The 19,122-nt window shown below is 41.8% G+C and overlaps 3 protein-coding genes across 6 annotated transcripts; 2 read left to right on the top strand and 1 right to left on the bottom strand.

Annotated features, from left to right (window-relative positions):
• Positions 1–216: 216 nt before the first annotated feature.
• Positions 217–6,045, top strand: mfsd10 (major facilitator superfamily domain containing 10). 3 transcript variants are annotated; one of them, XM_027002894.2, is made up of 14 exons: positions 217–339; positions 656–714; positions 1,703–1,912; positions 2,826–2,922; positions 3,009–3,112; positions 3,292–3,450; positions 3,577–3,765; positions 3,899–4,007; positions 4,246–4,357; positions 4,730–4,838; positions 5,087–5,177; positions 5,294–5,341; positions 5,503–5,592; positions 5,849–6,045. In XM_027002894.2, the coding sequence occupies exons 3-14, from the start codon at positions 1,766–1,768 to the stop codon at positions 5,950–5,952; spliced, it is 1,359 nt and encodes a 452-aa protein (XP_026858695.2). In that variant the 5' UTR covers positions 217–339; positions 656–714; positions 1,703–1,765; the 3' UTR covers positions 5,953–6,045. The 3 variants fall into 3 exon arrangements, with proteins under 3 accessions (XP_026858695.2, XP_026858694.2, XP_026858696.2); XM_027002893.2 differs by lacking the exon at positions 217–339 and having other exon boundaries at positions 611–714; XM_027002895.2 differs by lacking the exons at positions 217–339; positions 656–714; positions 1,703–1,912 and having other exon boundaries at positions 3,041–3,112.
• Positions 6,046–7,019: 974 nt separating this feature from the next.
• On the top strand, positions 7,020–13,022 carry inpp5e (inositol polyphosphate-5-phosphatase E). Of its 2 annotated transcripts, XM_027002861.2 has the most exons (12): positions 7,020–7,078; positions 7,892–8,366; positions 8,499–8,737; positions 9,460–9,583; positions 9,695–9,792; positions 9,881–10,005; positions 10,159–10,278; positions 10,555–10,662; positions 10,745–10,906; positions 11,531–11,646; positions 11,767–11,903; positions 12,145–13,022. In XM_027002861.2, exons 2-12 carry the CDS (start codon positions 7,941–7,943, stop codon positions 12,272–12,274), a joined length of 1,785 nt encoding a protein of 594 aa, XP_026858662.2. In that variant the 5' UTR covers positions 7,020–7,078; positions 7,892–7,940; the 3' UTR covers positions 12,275–13,022. The 2 variants fall into 2 exon arrangements, with proteins under 2 accessions (XP_026858662.2, XP_026858661.2); XM_027002860.2 differs by having other exon boundaries at positions 7,892–8,737.
• A 335-nt stretch (positions 13,023–13,357) lies between these two features.
• Positions 13,358–18,787, bottom strand: pmpca (peptidase, mitochondrial processing subunit alpha). The gene is made up of 13 exons (XM_027002862.2): positions 18,723–18,787; positions 18,120–18,325; positions 17,921–18,000; positions 17,733–17,815; positions 17,468–17,562; positions 17,286–17,386; positions 16,513–16,776; positions 16,233–16,325; positions 16,008–16,126; positions 15,538–15,628; positions 15,380–15,442; positions 15,146–15,290; positions 13,358–14,900 (listed from the first exon to the last, which is right to left on the bottom strand). The coding sequence occupies exons 1-13, from the start codon at positions 18,767–18,769 to the stop codon at positions 14,731–14,733; spliced, it is 1,557 nt and encodes a 518-aa protein (XP_026858663.2). The 5' UTR covers positions 18,770–18,787; the 3' UTR covers positions 13,358–14,730.
• Between the last annotated feature and the right edge of the window lie 335 nt (positions 18,788–19,122).

A 19,122-nucleotide genomic window follows, 5' to 3' on the forward strand; every position in this document is an offset into this window, starting at 1 on the left:
CACGACAAAGGTTAGAGAACACAGGCTTAGTACATACGACATAGGCCAGCGAACTAACAGCGAAAACACGTGGGAAAATAACAAGTCTAGCGAGAAAGAAACAAGGAGCAGGTGATACAAATGACAGGCAGGGAAAACAAAACGAGGGGCGTAACGAACAGAATGAAAATCAGGAAGTAATGTGACAGAGTTGCTAAAGTAACCGAGACCCCAGGGAGGGGACCACGGTGACACAGGGCCGAAATCCATAGTTTGTAAAACAGGCAAAGGGTTCGAGTACAAAACACAGTCGCTACAAAGTCAGAGGAGGCAGAGATTAAATGAAAAAGGCAAGCACAGGTCTGTGACAAACCTTGTTAAAGAATAAGCTAGGGTGCAAAAATGTGTTCTCTAAACAATCTAGTTAATGCAACAATAATCTATATTATCAATGAAGTAATATATGAATAACCATAGAAACAAAAGCAACTAATAAAATCCCCTCTTGTAACTGATACGTGATAAGGCACGTCTCATCTAATACTAAGAGAATGGTGACGATTCTTTTTAATCGCCTGCAGGCTTTTTTTCAGTCTCCCTCTTCTTTGCGTCACACTCTTTTTTTTTTTCCATCGTTCTTGTTGAAACTTGATACCGCTTCCTGGTCGAAAAGAAGAATTGAGACCGTTTGTGTCAGATCGTAGATGAGCACAGATTGAAGAACAACGGCTTAAGGTGATTTTTCATTCAAAACATCGTCTGGTACTTAAACATATCTATATTACCTTGTTCTTCTAGGATCTCTAGCTATATTACTATGGTTAGTGCCGGCTTCAAATACTCGGGGCTAATAAATCACACTTGAATGAACCTCTTCAAACTGATCACTGTTTGGAATCATGACAGTAGTATAGGCTTAGTTTATATGTGAATATTTTCATTAACGATGAGATAAACTGCACGCCTTTTAGACTTGCGATGTTTTCTCAAACAATTTATTATGCTGAGAACGGTACTGGGATAATTCGAAGTCGTTTGCAACAGGTAAATGACTTGTTTGAATACCGCGTACACCCCTATATATAGATGAAGTTTTAAAAAGTATTGTAGGTTACATTCTTCGAAATATTCTAATTCACAGTAGTAGAATGCCGGTCAGAATCACGTTACGTTGCGTTAGTATAAAGACAACAAAAAGGGCATATTAGTAAGAGGTTTCTACTTCGTGTATATTTTAAAATAGTATGTAGTAATGGGCACACCTTTATCCTAGTCCTTAAAGATTAACTGCGGACATCACGCATAAGGGAACATTTCCTGATGGTAACGTGCATTAAGGAGTATATTTATATTTACGGCATTTAGCTGACGCTTTTATCCGAAGTGACTTACAATTACGACTGAGTACAACTTGAGCAATTGGGGGTATAGGGGTCTTGTTCAGGGGCCCAACAGTGGTAACGTGGCAGTGGTGGCGCTTGAACCAGCAACCTTCTGATTACAAGTTAAGTCCATTAACCACTGAGCTACCACTGCCCCTTCCATGAAGTAGCTTAACATGTGTTGGTATGTCAAATCATTAGGCTCACAACCTCAAACAAAAATGGAAAACGGAGTAACAAAGTTGATGATTTTGGCGTTGTTCAGATGTTAATCATACCCAGCTGAGACATCTTACAGTGTAGCACATTCAAAGAAACTTGCTTTATCTCACCGACCACAGGAGATGCTTTAAGGGTCCCTACACAGCTTCTGACATTTGAAGAGGCCCATAAAGAGAAGAATTATGGCTGTGGAGAAGAAGCATTTGGAGGATGGCCACTCCACCAGAATCATCAGGGTGGTGTTCCTCGCCCTTCTGCTGGACCTGCTGGGGTTCACCTTAATACTCCCCCTACTCCCCTCCATCTTAGACCACTACAGTCAAAAAGAGGTGAGACCTCATTTTCTTTTGGCCAGTTTAACTGACTGGTTCTCTTAAGGAATGGTCTTACTAGGAATGCTCACTCTGACCAACTGTTCACAGATCTTTAAACTAATGTAAATTGTGTGTTGTGCAGTATTTTTCAACTTGTATCTGCATAATCCTGTTCACTGAATCCAGATGTTCATTTAAACCAATTAAAAGAGCCCCCCCCCCCCCCCCCTTCATTATCAGATGTGGGGAGGGACTACAAAACTACCTGCTATGGCACAACACATTATTGCACAGAAATGAACTGCATTTCCTCAAATGTAGAGGAACGAGGAAGATGTTTGGCCTGGGAGGCATTACACTTGCTTAAAAGACAGCAACCATTTTTACTTGTTTTTTCCCTTCAGTGGACACGTGTTGGTTTTTTCTCATTAAAAACTGCTGTTTGCAATAATCGCTTGTTTAATTTGTTTGTCAGCATGCACCTGCAGGTCACTGTTGTAGAAACGCCTACTTGCTGACCACTGCATTTTAGAAGTGTACAATTACAGACTGCAGCCTGTCTGCTGCAATGCTTTAATCACTGGTCACTTTCTGAACATGGGACTACTAATTAGATTCTATTCTAAGTGGTGGGTCATTCTGAAGGCAGTGACAGTGACATGGCGTTAGTCCTCCAACTACGCAGCCAACAACAGTCCTGTAATATAAACTGACCACTTTTGAAACCCTAGAAGACAAGTATCACAAATTTGTCCATAGCAACAGATGTGCTGTGGGCACACCTACAAGATACACCTACAGGGGTACTGTATGTGATAAAGAATTGAAAATCTGAATCTTGTATATTGAAATTTCCATTAGATGCTTTCAGGTCAAATTGTGTTTACTTTTGTTTTGGGTTTTTTTGGTCCTTCATCTGTTGAAACAGGACGTTGTGTACCAGTCACTGCAAAGCATTGTGGACTGGTTCAGAGGGGCTGTGGGAGTTCCTATGGAAACAAAATACAACAATGTACTTTTTGGAGGTAAACATTATTTTTAGCTTCAGGACTTATCCCTGAGCAACTTGTCAGACAGACAATGATTATTTTCTCTGTATTTCAATTCTTAGGACTGATTGGCTCACTCTACTCTCTGCTGCAGTTTCTCTCCTCTCCTGTGTTTGGAGCTGCATCAGATCATCATGGGAGAAGACCACTGCTGCTTTTAACAACTGTGAGTATAGACTTTAATATAAATAGTAGACTTTAATATGAATCTATATTATGTGAAAGCTTTTGTTTACAATCTTAGCCACAGAGGTGATTAATATGCTTGATCAGAGTGATCGTAGACTGGAATGTTAAGGTGTTGAGTGCTCATGATGTAAAACCTGTGTGTGTCTCTTCTTCTAGGTGGGGGTGATGATCTCCTACATTTTGTGGGCTGTTTCCCGCAGCTTCAGTGTTTTCCTCCTGTCTCGCGTTGTGGGAGGGGTGTGTAAGGGCAGTGTCAGCCTATGTGCTGCTATCATTGCTGACCTGCCTTGCCCTAAAGCCAGAAACAAAGGAATGGTGAGCCATTAGCACGGGCCAGTTGCATCTAGCACACCAGGCACCTCATAAACTGTTTTGTCTCACCAGTGTTTGTTTGGTTGCTGTGGTGGCCGATTTGTTCTTGTCACGTTGTTTTCCCACTAGGCGATGATTGGTGTTGCCTTCTCCTTGGGCTTTACCCTGGGCCCGATAATGGGGGCCTACTTTGCGCTGAGATCAGCGGACGCTGAGTTGTTCTACCAAGGCCCAGCTCTGCTGGCAGTTCTCTTCTCCATAGCAGACCTGATGTTCATCCTCCTCATGCTACCAGAGACTTTGCACAAGGACAGCAAGGCAGGATAAAGGAACATTGATCACATTATAAGAATATCATATTTATTTGCTTGTTATATTATGTGCTGAGTTGAGCCATGTTTCCATATTTATGTGACATGTTTTAATAGGTGATAATTTTCTTATAACAAAGGGCTCCTCAGATTCTTCAGGTGTTCAGGTGGTGGGGGATCTCCTCAACCCTGTGGCCCTTTTCAACTTCTCTGCAGTCACAAGAACAAAGGAGCCACCATCAAAACAACGTGAGCTCAGAGGAACATTGACCTATAATTCACACGCGTTTTTGTCTGATAGTTTCATATAATACATGTTTCATGGTACATGCAGCATTTCCATAAGCATAAAAAAAGGATTGTTGGGTAACATTAAAACCCATTATGGTCTTTCTCACATAGCCACCAGACCTGATCTTTTCAATTCATTGTTTTTCCAATTCTATGTCCTGACTTTCTCTGCATTCTTGTCATGTTGGTCCATTAGAAATGCACAGTCTTAAAGTGCTGGGGTTGGTCTACTTTGCCTACCTCTTCTTTTTCTCTGGGTTGGAGTTCACTCTGAGCTTCCTGACCCATCAGCGCTTCCAGTTCTCCAGGTGAGCTTCGCCACAGCAGATCTAACATACATTAGAAGTACCCCACATCATATTACTTTCGGTGAAACTGTCAGGGTCATGGCAGTCTCATGGTGTATTCTTTCTCATGGCAATTCTACAAGTTCCAGAGCTTAATAGAGATACAGAGAAGTGTTTAGTTCTTTGATTATTTAGTATAGTACTTTGAGGTTATTTACTTAAATGTTGTAAAATCACTTGGGGATCGCAAGACATTCATTTAACTCCCATCTTCAGGGATCTTATGATTTTATATTTCAAAGTCAAATTTGTAAAGATCGATAACATTGCGCCAGTGGTCAGCTGATTTAATTTGCCTTCTTTGAGATGGTAAGATGAATATTTTGCTCCCAGCATGCAACAGGGAAAGATGTACTTCTTCATTGGCATAGCCATGGCTGCATTTCAAGGTGGATATGCCCGCAGGATCAAACCAAGCTGGCAGATACAAACAGTCCGCATGGTAAAGCCCTCATTCTCAGTAGCAGGAGAAAGAATATTCAAACACAAGTAATAGAACATGATTAAAGAAATACTAAACTAGCTCCAGCATCGAATGTATAATAACTTCCCTATGTTATGCATGCCAAATAAGCTTCCTATGTTATTGTTGCTATTAAAGGTAAAGAAATTATGCGTAATTGATTTAAACATTAACCATGTAGCATGAGTGCGACACACATTAACTATGTAGGACTTTTATGTTGGCAGGCAATATTATCAATAATTCCAGCCTTCCTGCTTATAGCGGTAGCGTGGAACTTGGTAGTGCTCTATGGCGGCCTATTTTTGTATTCCTTTGGTAAGCACAGGCTATTTTTGAATAGACTGTCTTTTGAAAGCAACATTTATAAAAGAGTTTTATTTTTGTTTGAAAAAATATCCATCACCTCTTGCATGCTTTTTTGTTTTCTACAGCAGCTGCCATAGTTGTGCCATGTCTTTCAGCACAGGTCTCTGGACACGGTGAGGCCACCCTCTGTGATTATCAGCTAGACACGAGTGTTATGTGTTTATTCCTGTAAAGACAGTGGAATTATAAGGATATTTATATTTTCAGTAATTGTGTCCTGCACTCATGCCCCACTTCTAAGAGTAATTATAGTCCTGATGTGCTCGTTGTGCAGGTACTGCCAGTCAGAAGGGCACGGTGATGGGTATTCTCCGCAGCCTCGGGGCGCTGGCCCGAGCGCTAGGTCCAGTTGTGGCCTCTTCAGGTAACTAATCGCTTACCATCAGTCTGGTTGTCGCTAAGACGCAGGAAATGGACCTTATCGAAGTATACCTATTTACCATTACCACTCCAGGAACTGACTGATCTACATGGCTACTCCTTTTACTGAAAGCAAGGCTGTTTGACATTCAAGCTTTCAAGTTGAATTCTTCCTGGTTGAGATCATTTACAATGACGTGTGCTTGAGTCTTTATAGCCGGGTGCTCACATAAGTGACTAATGTAATATTTCCCTTGCAGTATACTGGCTGGCTGGAGCTGAGACGTGTTTCGTTGTCAGTTCAGCCTTCTTCACTGTTCCATTGCTCTTACTGGGCTGCCTGGAGAGGCGCAAAGAGGACTAAGAGCACTCATGCTACTTCCAGTTAAATCACTACTTTTTCTGTTCTAGAATACCTTCTGGGATGACTAACACATTCTTTATATTATATATATATATGTATATGTATATATGTATGTGTATATATATATATATATATATATATATATATATATATATATATATATATATATATATATATATATGTATGTGTGTGATATGTGTATATATATATATATATATATATATATGTATGTATGTATGTGTGTGTGTGTGTGTGTGTGTGTATGTGTATGTATGTAATATTTGACTTTTGTAAAGAAGAGTTTGTTAAATAAAGAAATTATTATATAAAGTCTGTTTATGGTTTACATACATGTTTTACCCATGCTTCCGGCTTCATAATCACTGTCTAAAGTTATTAATAGTTCCTGCTGGCAGTGAGTCTGTGGCATAATTTAACCTTCATTGTCCAGTAACAGTGAGGTAATGAAGTGAGCACTTTTGAGGTCTGGTTCTGAAAAGGGCTACAATTGTGCTTCAAATGTGCTGGAAATGGAATGAATCTTTGCTGTGGTTTGTAAATGAAAGACGTCCAATGCACCCCGCTTTGTGATGAGTCACAAAACCAATCCAAGATCAGTCTGTAATATTTGCATAATATCACTCTACTGCCTAAGGCCAGGGAAATGGAAGGTCTCTATGACCATGTGCTTTTGTGTTTATCCCCTGTAGATGACAGGGTAGTGTGTCCATAACTGTCCATCCTGTGTGCAGAAGAAACATTTTACATGCACAAGGTGGACAATGTGAAATCACCTGTAAATTTTATCATCATAAGTAAAAAAAACATACCTGAAGAAAACAGGCTCATATTGGATTTACAATTGGGATTTTCTTGTCCGTTATTCTATAACTAATCGTTTGAAATAGTTCTATGCCGTGTGTTTCTGTATATAAACGGCAGAGCTCCAGAAGACTGCTCGTGCTGTTGCTGTAACTGTAACTGTAACTGTAACTGCTCAAGCCTGACCAGAGGTGGCGCTGTGCAATATCCTGATCTGGTCAATTCTCTCTTTGGTGGGTGTTAAACGCCCGGCGGTTGCTAAGGAAGTAAAAAAAAAAGTTTGCTCTGACGCAAGATGCCTAAGGTAACGGGATGCCGTATCATGATTATTCTCAGTTTTTGGATTGTAATTTTTAAATATATACTTTCATTCAGAAATTCCACTATTGCACACTGCGACCGAGCTGGCGAGCCATATTTGATAAATTAGCCGACTAGCTAGCTAGCTAAATTAGCTACTAAACCAACGTTAGCTAGCTAGCATTATGTGACACCGATTTAGCCAACCAGATTATCCTAGATAACCTTACCTAACTATGTTATTTAGTGCTTAGCTAGTTAACCTAGCTAATGTGTTCAGAGTAAGACACAGATCGCTAGGTAACGATATAACTCGGAACAGATGAACATGTAACTACTGGCTTGCTAGTTAGAGAGCTAGCTCATTGGTTATTGCTGAAAAACGCCAGGCCAGTCTAACGTTTGCTATAAGGCCCTGTCTAATTTAGTTATTAGACTACAAAGGCTTACTATTGTGTTTTAGTGCTGTTATGCAAGAAGATGCGAAATTATTAACATCTTCCTGTCAGCTATGTAGCTAGCTAGGCTAACGAACGTCTAGCTATCTAGCAACTTGGCTTCCTAACTTCTTTCCTAACTATTCTTTCAGACTGTTTAGCTTCAGTTTCGGGGCGCTTGTATTCCCTGTTTAAATTTGAGAACTCATTTGGTTCTGTTCTGTCTGGTCATCTATGTACATTTGTTTGCGAAAGTATCGTTGCCAATTTCTTCAGAGATCATACAAATAGCTATCTAGCTAATTATAATTAAGTAATAAGTGAATATTAAGCCTGTTTATGCCAGGCAGTAACCCTTTTTCCTCCCCAACTGTAAGCAGTTGAGGACCATGGCACTTGTTTACATCTGAAAACAAGTGAGAGACTAGGATGAATGAAAATGGAGACGCCATCATACCATTCCACCCTGCTGAACCTCCCTCCAGGAAGGATACACGTAGCTTCCACATAGAAGGGGGAAAAGATGGAATCAGCAACGAAATCAGAAGTACCAAGAAGTCTAGTGAAGCACTCCTAAACCCTGAGGATGAGCGAAATAAGGCCACGACGATTAGTCCCTACCAGCCGCATCCACCCTTCCTTCCCAAACCTCCGAGTATGGGGAAAGGGAGCAAAAACCCCATGTCCGAGGAGAAGATAAGGGGGAGGAAACTGAAGAGTAGCCAGGAGAGCCTCACAGACCCGACTGAGACAGGCTCTTCCACGGACTCCCTTAAGGAAGACCGGGCACCTCCTACTCTCGGCAGCGTTACCAGTTTGAAGAATGGGCAGACTGGAGGGAGCCCGTCTGATTGGGTGAGAGGGGAGTCTCCGCCGTTCCGGGACCGATGTAGTAGTCTCCCCGGGGAAGATGAATGTCTTCATGGGCAAGGCTGTCTGGCTGGAAACAAACCGAAACCCTCCAAAATCATTTTGTCCCCCCTGCAGCCTATAGGAGCATTCCCTCCACTGGAGAACAGCATCACTTCCCTCTCCTTAAGGTCCACTAATCGGATTGACAGGGATTGCCTGGATTATGGGAGGGGGAGCCCTGCGGAGAGGCTGCACCGAAACTTCAGTGACAGCCGCCTTTTAGACACCATGGTGTTGGACAGCACCTCGGTCAACTCCATGAAGTCCACCCTAAGCGCGCTGAATCCGATCCGACCAAAAGATGTGAGGAACAGGTAGAGTTCTTTAATTTCTCTGGGATTGTTTGCTTGCTTGTTGTAGACTGTACATTTTTGACTGAGCAACACGTCTCCTGGGTTCTAGGTTTGTCATTCAGCACTGCTAAGATGTCATGATGGTAGTTGAATGGTTTATGTCTGATGCAGCTTGGCAGATGTTGCTATGACTAGGTTGTCTTTCCTGTTTCTGTTGCATGCACTCACCCCTGTTATTGTTGAGTGCTTTGTGCATTGCCAAGTCCTGTTATTAATATGTGCTTAACCTGTGTAAAGAATGATGTAATTTGATCGCAGCCTAGGGTTACACTGAGTCAGTCATACTTATTTATCCAACAAATATAACTATTACATTTCAAGAACACAATGATTGAATTTACCACATGTAAATTTACCACAAATAATTCCTTAAAGTACGCTTTAGGACTGGGCCTTTTAACCTGTGTATGAGGGAGTGAGAAATGAAGAGTGCAGAGCCATGTGAATGTAAGGGGTTCAGGGCTGGATCAGTAAGAATCCGCACATACTGCTCCACCAAAAGAACCCTCATTCACTGTTACACGTGTCCACTGAACTAATGGGACTGCCTGGGCCAAGTGTGTATTTTATTACTATTCTATTTGTGCATGGATTCATTCTATGTACTTTAAATCTTAGACATGATGTTAAATCAGTGGCTTTTTTTCTTTTTCACTTGCCCACCCACCTGGTGTTGGTGTCAGGAGCTTTCTCGAGGGCAGCGTTCTGGGGAGTGGTGCCTTGCTCGGTGCTGAAGAGCTAGACCGCTACTTTCCTGACAGGCATGTGGGGATATGCATCGCCACTTGGAACATGCAGGGAGAGAAGGTGGGTGAGGGCTTGAGTGCTGTACCCCATCATTGTAAGGCATCATTGGCCCCCGGAACAATGTCCTAAAGGTTCTGTGCAGTAATGGTGAATTTGTTGTGCTGCTTGCAGGGGCTTCCAAGCAGCCTAGATGACCTGCTGCTCCCAACAGACATGGAATTTGCACAAGACTTCTATATCATTGGAGTTCAGGAAGGATGCCCTGACAGGTAGGCTGCAGTTCCTGTTTGTGTGTGTCATTTTTCTTCACATCTGTCTTTCTTCACTTTCCACCCAGTGACCTCTGTGTGTTAACAGGAGAGAATGGGAGATCCGACTGCAGGAGACTCTAGGGCCATTCTATGTTATGCTCTATGCAGCTGCACATGGAGTGCTGTATCTCACCATCTTTATGCGGCGGGACCTCATTTGGTTCTGCTCTGGTAAGCTGCTTGTCCTGTATGGTCGTTGGCTATGCGCAGTTTTGTTTTTAGGTTAGAAAAATCTACTGTGTGTTTCACTTTGGACAGATTTTGAATCAGCACAGACTGATTGTTTGTTTGCTTTCTGGCGACCCTTCTGGGTTGTCGGTGTAGAGGTGGAACATGCCACTGTCACCACTCGTATCATCTCACAGATTAAGACCAAAGGGGCAGTGGGCGTCGGCTTCACTTTCTTTGGGACGTCCTTCCTCTTCATCACATCTCATTTTACCTGTAAGTAAGACAGTTTGTTTTAAATAAAGCAACATGCTTCACAGAATCTTTAAAGGCATGATGATGAAATAATATATTGCATTTTAAAGCAGGAATTTTTCCAGAATTTTTTTTCTCTGGAAATAGAGGAAAGATAGAGGCAGACAGATAAGTGTTTCAGGTAGCCTTCAGGCTGTGATTCAGACAGCTCTGATTTAGAATTTCTACATGAAATGAATACCCATATTACACTTTAGTTCCATGTAATAAGGGGGGGGGGGGGCATTTCTTTTCCAGCTGGAGATTCCAAGGTGTATGAGAGGATCTTGGACTACAACAAGATAATAGAAGCTTTAGCTCTTCCCAGGTGTCTTCCCGACACCAACCCTTACCGCTCCGTTGCCTGTGAGTTTGTATTTAAGTCCCCTTCAGTGTTGCATGTTGGATCGCTCAGTGACTTAATGTCGCACGGCACCTTTATCCCCAGCGGATGTGACCACCCGGTTCGACGAGGTCTTCTGGTTCGGGGACTTTAACTTCCGCTTAAGTAAAGACCGGCATGGGGTAGATGCCATTTTGAATGAGCACACTGGGACAAACATGGGCTCCCTCCTCCAGCATGATCAGCTGCACAAAGAAATGAAAGATGGTCAGTCTGGACTGATTCTTCATTGATGATTCCTTGGAAAACCAGTACCTTAACTTTATCTTGAGCTTGTCACTTAAACTTCCTTAATACACTGAGTGATGATTCTATAGCCTAGAGGTCATCACTGCTTTTTTGGCCATCTCGGTGTACTCAGAAGTTATCTGACTAGTGGGGACTTGTCTTGTTCACTGGCCAGTTGTGCAGTGAGCTCTTTCATGAATGACCTGACAAGTCATGTTTGGATTCTGTATATGTCTGTATAAGTGTATAGATTGGTCCATGCTGTATTTGCATAAACAGTATTTGCAGAAGTGTACATTATTACAGAATAAATGTATATTAAAAGCATGTAGTTAACAACTACCCTTTGGTCAAAATCAGGCCACACGTGAAAGAGCTGACACTACACACAGAGGGTAAAGTTAGCTGACTTGAGAGTTCATTAGTGGGGTCAGCAGCAGTTGATGATAACTTACAACTGACTCTGAAATGTATGGACGCCTGATAGATAAGTATTCCTAATAGAGTCATCACTCAGGGTGTCAAGCATACATAATGTATGAATACTGTAAGATGGAACAATAGATCTCATGAATATACTTAATTAGTGATTCCTGTTCACAGGCTCCATCTTTAAGGGATTTCAGGAAGCCCCTATCCACTTCCCTCCCACTTACAAGTTTGACATCGGTTGTGATGTTTATGACACCACATCCAAGCAGAGAACGCCCTCATACACAGTAAGGAACCATTATCTTCAGCTCTTCCTTGGAAGTGGTGTTTTTTTTGTTTTGTTTTTTTTTTAACTGTAGATTTCTTAAAAAAAAACCCAACAAATTCCTTTATTATTGTTACTGTAGGATCGAATCCTTTTCAGGAACAGACAAGCTGATGATATCAAAGTGGTTAAGTACACCTCCTGCTCTTCTATCAAAACGTCAGATCACCGGCCCGTGGTTGGCATGTTCCAGGTCAAACTCCGGCCTGGTAGAGACAAGTAAGCACTCTACCAATTCTTCATTTTGGAGGCATTATACACATTTGAGTGTTTATGGATTCGCATAAGGGATGCGTTTAGCCTTGGGTTCCTTACATCTATATTAGGAAAATGCAACTGAAAGCTTAAGACGTACCAATGTTGAAATAGGTTTGAAGGAAGGTTTTAAGATAAAGGTTTTTTTTCCATGAAAGGTCCTCTAGCCGTCACTGACCGTCAATGTCACATGCTTGTGCTCTAGCATTCCCTTGGGTGCGGGCCAGTTCGACAGGATTGTATACCTAGAAGGCATCAGACGGAGGATGACCCGAGAGCTGAAGAGGAGGGAAGTTGTGATGAAGAATCAGAGCGCTGTCTGCTCCATCTCCTGATCCTGGATCAGGATGCCACGAGCCTGACAGTCGTTCCCTCTGTGCCGAGTTACCAACTCAGGAAGCTGGACTTTCAGAACCAAGAGGAAACTCAGAACCAAGAGGAATTATGGGAGATGGAGTGTGTGGCCACCATCCAGACTATTAAGTAGTGTTTACCACACCTTCGTGGGGGCTTGAAAAATGGCTGGATGTTCACGTCTGCCAGCTGCCGTTGCCCATTAGGACACACACTGTTCAGTAAACGGTTTATTTACACAGTGGTACGTAGGACAGGCCATTAGAAATGACGAGGACTCCCATTTCAAGATGGACTTTTATAACCCACTTACCTTGTGTACTGTTTTACCTAACAGCTATGCCTCTGTGACTTGGTTTTTGTATTTGTTTTGTATGCTTATATTTAAGGACAGATGACATTTTATCACTAGCACATTTTTTCAAACTAAAGCAGTGTTCAATGGCCTTGTACAGTTAAATCAGCAGCTCGACTTCAAGATTCTGCGGAACAAATTATGTTTGACTTTTGGATCCCAATTACATGCTTGAAATTAGAGATATTTTTTTGTAATTGTTTTAAACATTCACTGGTACCATCTTTAACACAAATATGTGATCATTTTATGCACCATTTAATTTGTTTTATTCCTGAACTGTCAGTTTAAAATGTAACTTGTACCTGCTAGAGGTGCAGCAGGTGGAAAATGCAAGTAGAAATTGTGCTCATTAAGATTGAACACTGAACACAGACTAAGAGTGGATGCTTGTCCATTGCCTTAACTTTTCATAAAAAAAAAAAAAAAAATCTAATTCACTTGGCGTCTTCCGGCCATGTTTGTATGGTCGCGGCACGGTTTCTTGGGAACAAGGCAGAAGCAAGTAACCGTACTCCTCTTGCATGGACTGGAATGACTATTGTAACAGTGAATCATGTATTCACATCACATTCCTCACTGCTATTAGAAAGTGCCTGAGATTGAGTTTATAACTGCCTCTGGACTCCTCTAATATGTTCCTTTGTTTCAAACCAACTAACAGCATGTTCTAAATGTTTTCAAAATTATTTAAGTAATATAAAACCTATTTCTGACTCACAATTAGTGTTTTAATACATGTCAAAAGAAAGAACATGTGAATTTCTAACAGGATCAGGATTGTTAAAATGTTAAAAACTCAAACACTATACAACCATTGTGAAATGAATCATTAGACTTTTTCCCAGTATGCAAGGCATCTATATGCCACTGAGGAGATGCATCACAGCACTGATATGAACAAACTGACAAATGCCACAGCATTGACAGTATCTTAAATGTATGCCTACAGGACATACAGCTCAACATCAAAATGTTTAGTACAAAATGTTGATGGGCATATTGCCAACACTAGAGCCAAGTTGTGCACTTTCTACAGCATTTAAATGTGCACAGGTTTAGAAGACAACATGATTAGGTTTAAGCCTACAGTTCCAGTTGCTATTCTGATAGTCCCAGATCTAAAATGACCATCATATTTAAAGAAATATGTTTAGAAATTGATATCGGGACATAATCCTGGTTACAGTTTATGGTAACTAATATCTATGCTTAGTTTTACAAGAAACCAACTGAAAGTAGTAATATAAAGCCTCTGTCAACAACAGGGCAAAAACAAGAACTATGGCAAAGGTCTTAATGGTCTGACCAGAATATTTTAAATATCAGTATGTGTTAGATTGTCAACCTCCCAGAATGTAATCTGTTCCCTTTTCTAGTACCTGAGTATTCAATAGCCATTTTTGTCAGGGGTTTGGTGAAACATCTTCTGGACCTGCACCGATCATTTTACATATATAATTTTCTTTCTTACAAAAACCCTACAAGGTTTATATGCCTAAATACACTCATCGGAAATTTGCTTCACTATAAGTTCTTAGAGAGCTTGCACCAGTGTTTTGTATTTAAAAGACTTTAAAGTAAAAGTGACCAAAAATCAAACAAACAGTCATACAAATGCCTCCATCAGTATAACACGCAAAAGCTCTGATAATGAACAAGCAAACCAATTAAATACAGATCAGAATCTCAAATGACTGACTTACTGCAATAGACTGGTAATAAGCACACATTCTTTTGCACATTGCCATGTGACTCTTAGCCCCAGACTGACCTATTGCATCAGTACCTTTCTTTTTTGAGGCCCGTTTTGGGGACATGACGTGGGACTAAAAACAAAACCAAGCAAAATATGAGTCAGAACCAGTCTTTTGGGGGCAAAATTTACATCTTGTATCTTGTCTAGTTGAGTTCTCTCCCAACCCCCGTCAGCAGGCAAAGATTCGTAGCTCTGAGATCACCATACGAAATACTACAAGACGGAGGCCTGACCACAACTTCCGTGCCTGCTCGCACGTGTTGCACCAGTTCCAGTGAAAGTCGTGCTGTGGGTGGGTCCTTGGTGCTGTCAGCAACGCCCTCCTACCGGAAGAGGCGGTACATGCGTGGCAGGCGACCGTCTTTGCTGGAGAGGGCCGCCTGGATGTGCTCGTGTGAAGGGAACTCGGTCAGGTCACCAAGTGCCGCAACGGACGGCTTCCTCCGCAGCATCTTGGTGGTCACTCTCTTGATGTCACTGGCCGTGACGTTGCCTAGCAGAAGAGACAAGCTATTTTCTCAGGATTTTCAATTCCAGTGAAACAGAAACAAAACAGTCAAACAAACAAGAATGCAAAATGTGACCCAATGTGAAGGTACACAGAGAGAGCTGATATGAGCTCTCCCAACTATATTGTCTGCATAAATATTTGTATGTGTATTATTGACTCAGCAAGGGCCAATCTGACCCCAGATCTGCAGTTCTAGTATGAGGAGTGGTATGGAACATTAGTCTTACTGATGAGCTGGCATAGCTCATGGGGAAGCTTCCTTTTGCCTGTGGCCAGAACCTGCCGACCGACATCCTCAAAGATGACGGGCCTGGACTCCAAGTTCATCATCAGCATGGACTTCAACTGGGTCTTCGCTCTTTCCAGCTCCACCTATGCACAAGCCAGAAACGTTGGTGTAAAAATGCATTCGAGTCAGGACCCTTGGTAGACTGAATAGATGCAGAAATCTACAAGCCTACCTCTCCCGTGGTGCTAGCCATCTGGATAAACTCCCTTGTGATAATCTCCACCATTTCCCTCACCTAAGAGAGAGAGCAAGAAAAAAAAAAACAAAAAACCTTTTTCTAAATGTATCCTTCTGAACCTGAGAAATCAACTTTCTCCTGTCTGAGTGTACCTGTCTTGGGTCAGCACTGGCATGGATACAAAGCAGACCACTGTCCTCATAGCTGTGATGGTAAGAGGTTGCGTTGTACATCCAGTGGTGTCTGGAAAACCACATAAAAATTCATGTGGTTTTATTCAGTAGGGGGTTTTGGGCATTGTTTAAAATGAGATTTTAATACTTTATTTAAGCAATGCTTCGTTCACATATACCAATCAATAAATGCATGATCCAGTTCTCACAATCCTTAATTACTTACTTTATCTTAAGTCCATAACTAAAAATGTTATCATACAACATACCATAGTGTCCAAAAATCTGAGTCTGTTATCAATAACTGATGGATGGAGCACGTGTTACAATTTGAAGGAAAGGACATCATGGAAGTTTTTTAAAAAATGAAACAACTGGTTTGTGATATTCAGGGTATTCAGATATAGTACATTTTGATTTCAGTATAAGATTGGTGAAGGGAGTTGTACCTGTTGAGCACGTTCAGATAGAGGCGCGTAAACATGCCTTTCCCTGGGCCACCTGCTGAGAAAGAGCCACCTCCTCCCATCATCATGTTGAGGACAGCAAAAGGGATGAAGTCGTCCTCCTGCCGAGGGTTGGAAAGAAAATACACAGGGGTTACGTGACAGCCGTCAACAGGACAGCCGAAGTTCTTAAAGGGGTGTCCCAGCTGACTGGTGCGCCAAACCCACCAGGAAGGAGCAGGTCTCCAGGCCGATCATGATGTGCGTAAGCTCTGGGATGGGTGTGGGTCCCAAGCTCACATCAGACATATCCTTCTCCATCTGCAGACACACAGCGCAAACCATCAGCCCACGTCACAGTGCATGCATTGGGTTAAATGCAAATGAAAAGGGAATTAGCTTTTAGATGTAGACTTAGCCAATACATATTTATTTTTTAAAAAAGGGGGGGCAAAAAAAGAAAAAGTAGACCCTGGCAACCCACTGTCTGGAGGATCGCTCAACTTACCTTAACGATGCCCCCTGTATACTGGGCCATGGAGCAGTCCACCTGGCCTGGCGTACTCATGCCCCACACAGGCTTCACGTTCAGCAGGTGCTTCCTGGCACACTCTAACAGTCGCTCGTGCTCCACCCCCACCCCGGCTAGCACCATTCGCTCCGGGCAGTAGTAGCTGCGCAGGTAGGAATGCAGCAGCTTCCTGTCGATCTTCTCCACGCTCTCCACAGGACAGAAACGGGGCAGGCCCACTGTGTTCCCCCAGTACGCTGCCTGAAAGCACCAGAGGACTAAGATGAAATGTCACCACATGCCTCCGAGTTGTGACAGGATTTCTGGGCAGAGATTAACATTTAGTCCTCAATTGAAATAGAATCTTCATTAAAAAGCCCAGAGACATGAAAAAAGAATGACTCAAGGAAAATATCAAAGTGCAATTGTTCTGAGCAATATTGCATTTTAAAGTAGCAATAATGTTAGTTAAGCTCCAAGTGTGTATATGTGATCCCCACAGTATCTAACATTTTACCAAGCATAGTTACAAACTTCTTGTTCCACTATGAAAATCGATGAAACGCTGCTGTTGCCGCTACAATTTAAAACAGCCCTACATGCATTACTGCCATTGTAAAAATAGATTTAAATAATTAACCCCCACCCCCCCAATTTAATATCCTACCTAAACTGAGGGAGCACATTCACTGAGTACTAGGCATAACCTATTTTCACAAAATTGGAGCCAACAACAGAGAGACTGGTGAACACGACAGGCCCCAACTCACAGCATGAATCATTTCTGTCAGTAGCGGTTCAGGATCAGGTCTCATATTCAAATCTTCCAACTCAAACCTCACGGTCATTCGAGTCATTTCGAGCTCTTCATCTATTTAAAAACAACAGAGCCACATGCTTAGAAACAGCCCAAGGAGTAAGAGTGGTACACCCCATCCAGAAAGCACCGCACCTAACAAACGTGGCTGCAGAACAGCATCTGCCAAGAGGCTAACCACAGTATCCAGACCTTTGACTTCAGCTGAAACTGCATACATTGTTGTATCCCTGAAAATGGCAGTAAGGACTACATGAAGAACAGCAGTAGCAGTTTGTTACATCGCCTGACAGTATTTCAATCTGTAGCACAATAAAAAAAATTGTACAGTTGTATACAAAGTTTAAAGAAACTTTATAAAGTTTATATAAGAAAGAAAATGAATTGAAGTCAGTAAAACCTGGATGTTTGACAGTCACAGATTCCTCCATGTTTCTCCAGTGATAGAAGTATTTCATCTTTACTTCCATACTGAGATGTAGACTTAGAAGGAGAATGCAAAACATTAGCAAAATGTTCTTGGGACTACATCTTCCTTTAAAACAAAAACACAGTTAACATTCCATCTACAAAAATAGGTCTACTTACAGAAAAAGCTAGCTTTTCCAAAAAGTGTGCAATTCCACTAGGATATTTGGTTTCATGACGAGATCCTGAATTCACTAAAACTGAAAACAAAATGTAACAGAAAGAGTGTTCCAACATGTAACTGTTTGAACTGCAGCTAGCAAAAACACTAGCAATCAGTAGCACAACCAATAGCACAAGTATCCTACGTTGTACTTACTTCCAACGGTGCAGAACTGGCCAAATTTGTTTTGTGACGCAACTCTAAGGCCGTTCTCTAAAGTGGTTATTTTAGTCTCGTATTTTTCATGGCCATCAACTGAAGCAAATATAGGCTTAGGAATTCCGGGTAACGCCGTGGACAAAGAGACATTAGGATATCCACCGCCGCTGCTGCTGTATTGCCTACACGCAGCAATGCCGAACCTACAGCAGAAACGCATGTGTCATCCAATCATCACAACATGAATCACTTTGTCATGTTATTGGCACGGGAAAAATGGATCAATAGTTAATATATAGACTCCTTCACATGTCAAAAGGCGCAGCAGTGGACATGCACTCAACTCACTAGAAAAGCAATACGTAAATTTGCTAAACTAGGTTAACTTCTGGCGCTTGCTAGTTAGTTAGCGTTCGTTTAGCAAATTTAGCAGCATAGCTTACCACAGTGTCGCTAATTATCTAACAAGATACACAGAGTATTTAAAGAGATATTTTCATTCTTTTGACAATCCTGTGAAGGGCTGATTATCTTCGTCGTTGCTGTAAATTACAAAAGGCACTGTCTCTAAACTATAAAAAAAAAAAATCGAAAGCCAACCTTTGTATACGGCACCAACACCCGAACCTTGACATGTGAACCGCCATATTAGATCTTATAAAGACTCCCGGAAATGATTCAGGAACATTTCCTTAGTTCACTGTTGCCTAGAAACGTCAAAGAATCTATGCCACCCTCGTGCCATTTCGTGGCCAGGGTTCGACGAGCTAAATGATAAGCATAGCTAAGCTTGTAGACTCAGTACCTTTCAATCTACAGGTGTAGCAGATAACCTTAGTTGCAAACAAGGAGATCCAAAGTTCCTAAACTGAAAGGGCTTGAAACAGAAAACAGATACCTGCCTACAGGTATTCCTTGTAGCGTGTGTGTGCATCGTACATATTAACAACCCCAGTTTCTGATAACTGGTGTGCATGCGCAGGACCTTTTTCAGGGAGTT

This window comes from Electrophorus electricus, chromosome 9 (assembly GCF_013358815.1).
Source record: "Electrophorus electricus isolate fEleEle1 chromosome 9, fEleEle1.pri, whole genome shotgun sequence".
In the NCBI taxonomy this organism is placed as follows: Eukaryota; Metazoa; Chordata; class Actinopteri; order Gymnotiformes; family Gymnotidae; genus Electrophorus; species Electrophorus electricus.

What these genes read in the sequence shown, in the direction of transcription:
- inpp5e (XM_027002860.2), top strand. Translation starts at nt 7,941, where the DNA reads ATGAATGAAAATGGAGACGCCATCATACCATTCCACCCTGCTGAACCT. An exon ending in CATCACATCTCATTTTACCT is followed by an intron (nt 10,279 to 10,554) that starts GTAAGTAAGACA and finishes TTTCTTTTCCAG; the next exon opens with CTGGAGATTCCAAGGTGTAT. An exon ending in CCCTTACCGCTCCGTTGCCT is followed by an intron (nt 10,663 to 10,744) that starts GTGAGTTTGTAT and finishes CTTTATCCCCAG; the next exon opens with CGGATGTGACCACCCGGTTC.
- mfsd10 (XM_027002894.2), top strand. Translation starts at nt 1,766, where the DNA reads ATGGCTGTGGAGAAGAAGCATTTGGAGGATGGCCACTCCACCAGAATC. An exon ending in ACCACTACAGTCAAAAAGAG is followed by an intron (nt 1,913 to 2,825) that starts GTGAGACCTCAT and finishes CTGTTGAAACAG; the next exon opens with GACGTTGTGTACCAGTCACT. An exon ending in CCTATTTTTGTATTCCTTTG is followed by an intron (nt 5,178 to 5,293) that starts GTAAGCACAGGC and finishes TGTTTTCTACAG; the next exon opens with CAGCTGCCATAGTTGTGCCA.
- pmpca (XM_027002862.2), bottom strand. Translation starts at nt 18,769, where the DNA reads ATGGCGGTTCACATGTCAAGGTTCGGGTGTTGGTGCCGTATACAAAG. An exon ending in TGTGACTGTCAAACATCCAG is followed by an intron (nt 17,563 to 17,732) that starts GTTTTACTGACT and finishes TGCCATTTTCAG; the next exon opens with GGATACAACAATGTATGCAG. An exon ending in TGACAGAAATGATTCATGCT is followed by an intron (nt 16,777 to 17,285) that starts GTGAGTTGGGGC and finishes TGGTGCTTTCAG; the next exon opens with GCAGCGTACTGGGGGAACAC.